The sequence below is a fragment of the Paramisgurnus dabryanus genome, chromosome 16, assembly GCF_030506205.2.
Source record: "Paramisgurnus dabryanus chromosome 16, PD_genome_1.1, whole genome shotgun sequence".
Lineage (NCBI taxonomy): Eukaryota > Metazoa > Chordata > Actinopteri > Cypriniformes > Cobitidae > Paramisgurnus > Paramisgurnus dabryanus.
In genome coordinates, this window is record NC_133352.1 from 36625500 (window position 1) to 36636254 (window position 10755).

Below are 10755 nucleotides of genomic sequence, written 5' to 3' on the forward strand. Positions count from 1 at the left end.
CCTTTGGGTGATTCCAGTAAAGGGGTGAAGGTTTCAAGATCAGGATGATATACTGTAGTAGACAGCATCATATCACATATAGGAACTCATGTTTGTTAACAGCTCTCCATTATAATACTTTAAGGCTGTTTGAAAAGGCTATTGTCTAATAATGTCTTCATAAGCATTGTTAAGAGATTATTATTAAGAGGCATTGTTGTATTCGGCACAATAAATCTGAAAGGATATCAAGACAACCCAAATAAAGTTATAGACTGCTCTGTGCTGCCATCGTGTGTAGACCTTTAAAATCTTAACAATGTTTGTAGCCTTTGAATTTTTTTTACATGAAAAACATAACATATGAAATATTGTATGAAACATAATGTCCCATTTATTGTGCAAGTATTTGCTGAAATAGGCAAACTAAAATTCACAGCAATGTTACAAAAGTTTCTTTAGATGTGATGGTGTAATTTTCTCACACTGACTCTTGGCTGTAACAATGTGATGGGGGCAGCTGAAAAATGCCGAAAGAAAGGCGACTTTGTTATTAAGTGGGTGGGTGGGTCAAACAGGCCACGCTTGTATATATTGTTGTAAAATTCATTTGGGCTCATTGGTGTAACGAGAACAGATTCACTAATCCACAATCTTCACACAGATACGGACTGCAAACATTTCTTGGACAAAATCAAGGTAAAGAAACGCACATAAATTTTCTGCACATATGCTTAAATAAATGCCATTATAACCTCTCCAGTAATTATTATTCTTTATCATTATTGTCCGTTTAAAACTCTGTACTTTATGTTTATTATATAGTTTTAATACATTTGCATTATTACTGTACAAGCTTCACTTTGTGAAAGTGTAAATGCAGGTGTAAAATAATTCTGCATTATTTTGTATACATTTAAAAAGTGTTTTTCTTATTAAAATGTTTGCTGTTTTTTTAACATAACAAATATTTTAAGTACAACATTCTTGCAAGTTCTGCACATATATGTCAGGTTGGCAACAGATTAGTGATATGGAAAGCTGATATGCATTCCTGTCAGGATTAGGATGGAGTCTAAATCTCCTCTTGGCAGATTAGAGAAAGTAACCACACAAAGAGAAAGTGTGCCAGACAGCTACTGGCATGCCATGAAGTCAGCTTTGTCTTTTCTTCTTCATTATTATATCTTCACAGAACAGACTTCATGAGTTCAGAGAAGAACAAGTGAGAATGCAGTCAGGTGTCCTTTACCTTTACGTTGCATCTCTTATAGTCTTTTATTTCATACACTGTTAAAAATGTCTGTATAAATGACAGTATAAAGGGCAGTGGTTTTTCCAGTAACTTACTGTAGATTTATATTGATATTATTTACTGGCAACTGTTTCAAGTTAACTTTTTTCTGTTAATAATGTAAATGAGATCCAGCACTTTTACAGCAGTTTGTCATTAAGGACTTTTAGGAGTTTCTCATTTAGGACTGCCAGCATGCACTGCAGCATGGATAAATAATGATTTCTTTTACAATTTTATTTGTCACCATGGTTGAGATTCATACTCTGATTCTTGATGTTTGTGCGTCACAATTATACAGCAGATATTTTTTGTCCAAAGTTTCTAAAAGTCCTTAATGACAAACTGCTGTGAAAGTGCTGGATCTCATATACATTATTGACAGAAAATAAACTTTTGATTAGTAAATTAATTAGGTGATGATCTTCACCATTATGTTCCAACCACCACAGAATTACACTTATAACTTTACATGTTCACAATAAATGTGGTATATTAACACAAAGTTAACACAACCAGGGAAAAAACTTGCAATCAAAAAGTCAAGAGTCCAACTAAAACAAACACTAATCACAATAATTGTGACTTAAAATGAAACAAACATCAACATCTAAACCAGGGGTTTCAAACCTGTCCTGGAGGACCACTAGTACTGCACATTTTGCATGTTTCCCTTTTGTGACACACCCCATTCAGTTACCTTACACACCCAGTTCAGCCCTGCGTTCCACTTCGTTTATTTATGACCTTCCCTCGCTAACTGTAACAGTAAGTTACGGGCAAACAGCTGTAAAACTCCAGCAAGATTTTTTACAGTCAACAAGTGTAGGGATTAATATATAAAGACCCATGAAAACGGTGCTCTAATAAATCTCTAATAAAAACTCAAATAAATAAATTAATATGAGAATTTAAAATAATAAGAGAAGATGGAAATAACTTTTGCCACTCCTTGGTTATGATGATCTTATTTTTGTGTTTTAATTTCAGTCTGTTTGCTTTTGTGTTTCAAAGGATCAGGAATCCAAAACTCCCACATCGGAGCACACATGAAAGCATGAGAATATTGTGATTCAGTGAGTCAAAGAATACAGATGATTTATTTGAAATTATAAGACATTTACAAACATGGGCATGCCAAAGATTACAAATGACTTATTTATGGTGATTTTGTGTACATACATTGTCAAATAATATGATGAAATGAAACTGATATGATAGAAATACAAAGTTACATTTCAGAGTTTAAAAAGCTTTAATCATAACATTATTGTGTTCTCTCATATATTTGTCATATTCAGCACAGTACATTTGAATCACATTAACAAGCTGACAGTTTGCTAAGTGTAGACAAAATGTGAAACAGTAAGCTGAAATGATATGTATGTAAAGAATGGATATAATATCATCTGATTGATCTCTAACAGTGATGCAATCCATCCAATCATTTCTGAGAGCGCTGTGTCGTAAGAAGCCTCTGGAACCAGACGATGAGGTTTCCAGCTTCTGTCGCTGTCTCACAACATTGGATCTTATTGCTTTAGGAGTGGGCAGTACTTTAGGAGCCGGGGTTTATGTGCTCTCTGGTGAAGTGGCCCGGACCCTTTCTGGTCCCAGTATCATCATCTCCTTCTTCATTGCTGCTTTAGCTTCAATCTTTGCTGGGCTCTGTTATGCTGAGTTTGGAGCGAGGGTTCCTAAAACTGGATCTGCCTATCTGTACAGTTATGTGACTGTAGGAGAGCTGTGGGCTTTCACTACAGGATGGAATTTATTACTCTCTTATGTCATCGGTAAGCAAGAACATCAGCATTAGAAAATAATATATATACTTTAAAAAAATCTGTCAACAGGTTCCATGCAATTCGTTTAAGAAATCTGAACAAACAATCATTTAGTTCATTTACAAAAACGTTCAAGTTAACTTAACAAACCTTAGTGTCAACAAACAACAATTGAGTTGATTCTACATGAAATGATGACAAAAATGTAAATAATGCCATTATACATTAATCAATCATAGTGCAGCTGCTCAATACAACTAATCATATAGATCTTTAAATAACAGCTTATCAAATACATCACAAACATATATTTGAAATTAAATGTTACACTTCAAAACATCAAAACAAGTTTATTGACCCACACTTGACCACTTATTACTCCTGTATTTATCTAATGGTGCTAAACTACTTTTTTATGTTTCTTTTTGTAAAAAGTTAGTTAAACCTTTGGAGATCTTGGCCTTTGTTAAAAACTGTCAATAAAAGTGTAAATAACAAGCCTTTCTCTATATCTGTAGGGACATCAAGTGTTGCCAGGGCATGGAGCGGTACATTTGATGATCTCATTGGAAATCTGATGGCTAATTATTTGAACAAACATGTGTCAATGAGATTACCTGGCCTGGCAGCTTACCCAGACTTCTTTGCAGCAGCTCTTATAATGATTCTAGCTGGTATATTAATCATTCAAAATCATCATTCCTGCCTTTATTATCAATGACAAAAGACTTACACACTTCATTTTCCCCACAGGTCTTCTTGCATACGGTGTAAAGGAATCAACCACAGTCAACAAGATATTTACAAGCGTTAACATACTGGTGTTAATGTTTGTCATCATCAGCGGCTTCATCAAGGGAAAACTGAAGAACTGGTTTATCACTGAAGATATCATAAAGAATGAAACAGCAAATCTTCAGTAATTGGTTGATATTTATTCTTCAGCTTTTAGAGCATTTAAAATTAAAGATGAATGATCTTAACATTATAAAGAATGATGCTGAGTTTTCACATTCAAAACATGCAGAATAGTTTATGAAAAATATATTCTCTATGAAAAGTACTAGAATATAGGATATGTACATAAACGTCATTAAAATATTTTCTCAATGTTTTTTACTTGTTTTAAGAAACCTAACATCCACCTTTAATGTGACATCTGAGTTTGGAGTTGGTGGCTTTTTTCCATTTGGATTTGAAGGAACATTGGCCGGGGCAGCTACATGTTTTTATGCATTTGTAGGCTTTGACTGTATTGCAACTACAGGTAATACACAACAACAACAACAACGGCTTTTCTTTATAATAAATATAGCGGGTAGTCATGATTTCATTGACTGTTTTTCCAGGCGAGGAGGTAAAGAATCCACAGAAGTCTATTCCTCTGGGTATCGTGGCTTCTCTTCTTATCTGTTTCATGGCTTACTTTGGCGTTTCGGCCGCCTTGACTTTGATGATGCCGTATTATCGACTCAGTACTCAGAGTCCTCTGCCCGTGGCCTTCGATTACATCGGCTGGGCCGCTGCAAAGTACGTCGTGGCAGTCGGGTCTCTTTGTGCTCTCTCAACAAGGTAAAAATAATCATAACTTCGTATTTGGACAGAATCGAATCTGTATCAAATTAAACAATGAGGCAATCTACTGTACAGTTTATTAGGATCCATGTTTCCGATGCCCCGAGTTCTGTTTGCCATGGCCAGAGATGGACTCATGTTTAAGTCCCTGTGTAAAGTCAGTCTACGGCAGAGTCCGGTGGTGGCCACGCTATCCTCTGGTGCTGTGGCGGGTAAGAGGCATGAGAAAAGATTTTAATGAAAACTATTATAACAGTATAGCTTATTATCACTGCATAAGCAACTCAAAAGATTGTAGGTCTCAAACACACACACACACACACACACACACACACACACACACACACACAGTAATTCAAATGTATACCTTTTAATGCACTGTGGATAAAAGTATCGGCCAAATGCATAAATTTAAAATAACTGGAGCAGATAAGTTTACTACATTTCTTTTTCATTCTTCACCACCTTGCATGTATTTATTTAACTGCGCTCATTATTTTAAGCCTTTAAACATATTTAAACTAGGTTTTGAAACAGTGGTTATATTTTTTCAGCTTTCTCATATGACAGACTAAACCAAATCATATGACTGAGCTGAGCCCTTCTGTCAGACGAATACTTTTGTACTTTTGTTGAAAACATTAAAGCTCTGATCTTGTTCTGCTTTATTTCCAGCAATAATGGCTCTTTTATTCGACCTGAAGGCTTTGGTTGAAATGATGTCGATCGGTACGCTTTTCTCCTACACACTCGTGGCTATTTGTATTCTCATACTTAGGTTTGTATTCCCATTTGTATTCTCCTTCTAACCCCATGTGCCGTAACGCAAATCTTTGAAGCTAAAAGTGTTTTCTTTCAAGATATCAAGAGACAGAAGAAAGTGATTTACGCACACCCACAACCTTCATGTTTGGGTTTCTGAAACCGCCTTCGTACCCTACCAGAGAAACTTCAAACACCGTAACAAAATGCACAGTTTCTCTAGGTGAGAAGACACTTTTTATACAAAGAAATATTTATTTTGTACTGTATATAACATATATCATATCTTTTTATACCATCGCAGTGCTGCAGGTGTTTATTCTGTCATTGCTGATCAGCAAAGCCATCAGATCTTTGTTGTTTCTGGAGGTCTGGAGTGTCGTGAGTCTTTCTGTCATTCTGATCATAACGTTTCTCACAGTCTTTATTATCTGGAGACAGCCACAAAACCCAACTAAAGCCTCATTCATGGTGAGCATTTAACACGATGACACAGATCAGAGTCTTAATCATGATTTACTGTAATAAATAAAATCTGTAGACATCACATCAATAACTGAATGTTCAAGTACTGTATAAATCCACATGAAGAGATTTTCTGTGATGTGTGACCACAGGTACCGTTTTTACCTTTTCTCCCTGTGGCGAGCGTCTTCATCAATGTCTATCTTATGGTTCAACTGGGAAGTGACACGTGGGTTCGGTACGCTGTGTGGATGTCTGTGGGTAAGAAATGGAAAATCTGAAATGCTGCAAACATCAAACACATTCAGTATGTTATGTCACATGTAAAATCTTGCACAGGATTTCTTATCTACTTTGGCTATGGAGTGAGAAACAGTGTCCAGAAGCAAAGGTTACTCAACAGACAAATCAACGTTGAAGTCACTGAAATCAAACCGGATAATGACGGACCAAAACCACAAGACTCATAAACCTCCAAAAACATCTTTTAAAGCCAATTTTCAGTTCTGTTTTTACTAAAGCTGTCATGTTTTCAGTGAAATAATCTCTTTTTATACTTTTTGAAGCAAATAAATAAAGGATTAAAACAAAATCTTTGAGTTGACAATGAAAACTTGTAGAAAATTAACTAGAAGAATGCAAAGTTTTAGAAAATAAATAACTTTATATTGATGAACACATTGCCTGAGACAAATTAGAAACAAACATTATGTAATGCATTTGTAAACTTGGCAAACAGAACATTACATACAGTAGTTGACTATAGGAGCCAGGACGTGTGCGCACAACAACTACAGATTTTTTAAAGTTTCTTTTTAAATTGAAATAGACATTATATTACAGTAAGTCATAACACACATTTTATCTCAAATAATCAAGAATGAAAAAAGAAACATCTTATTTGTCAAAGCTCTTTATTTTACAGTATATGCCGCCTTTGCACTGCTAAATAAACATCGGGTGATTTAGTGGTCTCACCTCAAGCTCTGATTGGTGGACTGAACACAGAAGGGATCTATTGAGCCCCGCTAGAGGAATTTCGGGTCTTCATGTTACTCTGACCCCTCATTACTCTCATCTATACCCCTCTCTAATCCTTCTCTCCACATCTGAAAACCTAGTCAAGTAAAGTTTGTTTGTGGATATTCTGCAGTATGAATTGGAGGACGATGCAACTTACATTTCTTATTTCTTTTTTGATCATTCAGTATGGTGAGTATCTTACCAAACTTTATAGTCTCATTTATTTTTGTATAATCATTATTCATGCATGTGTTTGATGCTGAAAACACTAGGATTATTTTAGTGAATAGCAATTAAAAGTTTTTTGTAAATGCTTGTTGAAAAAAGACTAAATCAAAAGTTTGCCAAATCTTTAGAAACATTTGATGATGTATAACAATGGTTTGTCACACAAAAAGCAGGCATGTGTCAAAAGGTTGAAGCAAACCCACAGACAAAAGCTGAGAAGAGATCAAACACCAACCCTAAAGCTGGGAAGGGGAAAGATCTTGCTCCTAAAGCTAAAGTGAAAAGCAGCCCTCGGACTTCTACAACAGATCAGACACATCTTACGCAGGTGGTAAACAAGGGAAAGTTTCAGAAAGTTGGAGACACGCTGACCGTCCAAGCAGGTGATACTTTAGAGATGAGATGTAAAGGAAATCCTGTCCAATGGACGATTCCTGGATATCTACAAGAGGATGATGAAGGACGACTCAAGTATGTGCTGACAATACACATCTGAACCCTTCTTCTTAACAGATATGATTGTATCCTAGTGATTTATGTCTCTGTTTATTTTAGGATGATTCAACATGAACGTTATGGCACACTGACTTTGACAAATACAACAGGAGCAGACACAGGAGATTACATCTGCTATCCAATGTACTGTGAGGATAAAGACTGCAGAAAAGATTATGACAAAGCCATCAAAGTCTTCATCTTTTTCCCTGGTAATGTTGACCATAAATACTTCAAATACATTTCTATAATCCATTTACGCTCATCTTTTGTAGAAATCCTAAAACACTTTATGTGTTTTATCCTGTTCAAATGTTTAGGGTCCATGAGGTGTATGCTTAAATATAAAACTATTTCTAAACACAAAAGTATAATTGTGCAATAATGCTTTCATTACATTTTTATTGCAAAAATTATTTTTGAAATGTGAGATATGGACAGAATAATGAAGATTATAAGATTACAAAACTGTTCAAATCTCATTTCATGAAACGGCTTAATAAAATGACAAGAGAACAATATTTACAAATTCTAGACATAGGTTAATGAACGTTGAAGATGCTATGCTATAAAATATTGACTATATATCATATTAACATGAGCACCAAACATGTACATTAAATAATGTTTGGTTTCTCTTCTAGATCCTCAGGAGTTGTTTGTACCTTCCTCTAATTATTATGAGATCATTCAGCTTCGCACAAACTGGCCCACCGCTCTGCCCTGTCAGGTGACGTCCCCGCTGGCAAAGGTAACCCTGCACCGAGAGTTTCCTCCAGCCGAGATAAAGGTGGATGGAAAGGAAATCTCATTTGACGTCAAGAAGGGCTTTACCATACACAGACCCAAACAATATCACGCCGGATCTCTTTACTGCGTAGCCAGCCTCGGAAACCTTCGCCAGAGCTCAACCAAATACATGCTGATCTATGTCCACTGTAAGTCTTTTCTTTACAGAAGAATTCATGTCAATCACCCTGAAGGTGTTATTGTTTAGTATGCATGTATATGTTTTGGCAGATCCAACGGCCCCTCCGTCTCCTGTGATTCAAACCTCCAGTGATAGTGTGACAGTAGGACAGAATCTTCAGGTGACGTGCACGGTAGTGGGAGAACAGGACGTGTTGGTGGATTTTAACTGGGAATATCCTGGACAGAAGGTAAGACTGAAATACATACAGTAAACCTGTAGACAACCAGCAGCGTCATTGGACAATCATTTCTTTACCGCTGTAAACTATAGTTTGTAGTACATTTATGGGTGGTTTATGGCATTAAAACAAAACTTTTTATTGGTTTTGTCCATTCATTTACATGACAATGACATTTTTCTAAAATAATGCACATCCAAAGTGGTAATGAAGCATGATGTGAAGTGGGGCTGTGCATTATTTTCACTTATTCCTTATACCACAAACATTGCTCTATTTTAAGACATTTGACAGTTCAGATGTGCATTTATTGGAAAGTAATGCATACCTTGTTGAACATTTCTCAATCAATCAGAATAAAGCATTCAACAGACCCGTGATATAAAGCGTTTTAGCAGATCCATCCAAGTAAACAGAAAGTGTTTTTTCAAAAGACGCAAAGAATTAACTTGTAAACGTTACACTAACATATAAGACTCAGTCAAAAGACTTGCCAGCAAGGTCTTTAAGAAAGGGCTACACCATATATAGCCTAACTATAGATTATAATTGAATCTAAAGTGTAAATTATTATGCACGGTTAAACAATAACAGATTTGCATTTCTATATAACGTCTCTTTGTCTCTGTTTTGAATAATAGATTGGGCGTCCGCTGTACACCCAGGACACTGTACAGACGGTGCAGGTGGACGGGCAGAACCGACAGCGCTCTCAGACGCTGCTGCTGGTAGATGACATCAGACAGGTTGATCAGGGCACATACACCTGTACAGCACAGAACCTGGAAGGGTCCAAATCTGCATCCACATCTGTTAAAGTGCAGTCTGCAGGCAACACCGCCAGGCCCAAAAAACCATGAGTGAAATTCATCCTACAGATATCACAACATTTGTGTTTGTAACATGCCTGCCCAATATTTTCAGTCATAAAATCCTCTTTTAAATAAACCACAATAATAATTCTCCAAATAAAGCATTTAGAAGAAATATATTTGCCATTACATTTGTAAGAATATAATGCATAATGACATAAAATGAAAATATGATAAAGGCATGAAGCTTGGCGAGAGAGCAAGAAAGAAAGAGAGAGAGAGAGAGAGAGAGAGAGAGAGAGAGAGAGAGAGAGAGAGAGAGAGAGAGAGAGAGAGAGAGAGAGAGAGAGAGAACTCTCTTTACTAAAGCTAAACAATATTTACACATTTCAAATCATCCAGCAGTGCAAATAAAACACAAGCTAGTAATGCCAGCTTCTGTTTTTTCTATTTTCTACAGCAATTCAAACATATTTTCTGATTGCACTATAAACTGAAGCAGCTACACATGTAAACTGAAACAACATTATGCATTTTTCATCAGATTTAAAGGTGTTCTCTCGTAAACACTATGGGGCAGTTTTCCGGACAGATCTTATATAGTGCCAGATTAAAATGCATGTATAAGCTGCCTTCATTTAAAAACATCTTGCATGGATGTATCTTTACATATATCAGTGTTATTGTTTTGTCTCAATATGCACAGCAGTAATGTTTGTTTTTTTTGTAAGGTATGTTTGTAAAACTACTTAATTTCCTAATATAAATAAGTCCTAGTCCTGGATTCAAAAAACGCCATCATAATTTTTTTTCGTGGCATAGCCTGAACATAACCAGCAGAGGGAGTCAACTTTGTAGTGTTTGAACCATTAAACCATTGATGTGAAGTGTTTAAAACTGTTATGTGATGCTCCATATTCTTCAGAAGTAAATGAGATTACACTTTATATCTTTTTATCTCTTGATAATAAATGTTGTTTGTATTTCCCTCTTTAATGTTTCCTGTGATGTGACATTAAATCATTCATGATGTTTTCAAACTCTATGTGTGTGTGTGTTTATCTAAACTGATCATCTGAGATATAAAACCATATAATTCCTTAAAGAACAACAGAGTCCTCGCACCTCAGGCCCATAAAACCTATAAAAAACTGAAGGAGTTTATTTAAGAAGATATGTTATAATGT

General features: G+C 35.7%; 2 protein-coding genes across 3 annotated transcripts; both read left to right on the forward strand.

Annotated features, from left to right (window-relative positions):
• The first annotated feature begins 559 nt into the window (after positions 1-559).
• LOC135720418 (cationic amino acid transporter 2-like) lies at positions 560-6480 on the forward strand. Its single transcript, XM_065242531.2, has 13 exons — positions 560-678; positions 2288-2349; positions 2701-3066; positions 3576-3731; positions 3811-3976; positions 4188-4324; positions 4407-4629; positions 4708-4844; positions 5308-5410; positions 5493-5617; positions 5699-5865; positions 6012-6120; positions 6199-6480. Coding segments are annotated over exons 2-13 (1821 nt in total). The 5' UTR covers positions 560-678; positions 2288-2348; the 3' UTR covers positions 6330-6480.
• Positions 6481-6518: 38 nt separating this feature from the next.
• Positions 6519-10726, forward strand: LOC135720424 (platelet-derived growth factor receptor-like protein). Of its 2 annotated transcripts, none has more exons than XM_065242544.2 (6): positions 6519-7071; positions 7281-7581; positions 7666-7817; positions 8250-8543; positions 8626-8765; positions 9398-10726. In XM_065242544.2, the coding sequence occupies exons 1-6, from the start codon at positions 7014-7016 to the stop codon at positions 9614-9616; spliced, it is 1164 nt and encodes a 387-aa protein (XP_065098616.1). In that variant the 5' UTR covers positions 6519-7013; the 3' UTR covers positions 9617-10726. The 2 variants fall into 2 exon arrangements, with proteins under 2 accessions (XP_065098616.1, XP_073668154.1); XM_073812053.1 differs by having other exon boundaries at positions 7284-7581.
• Positions 10727-10755: the final 29 nt, after the last annotated feature.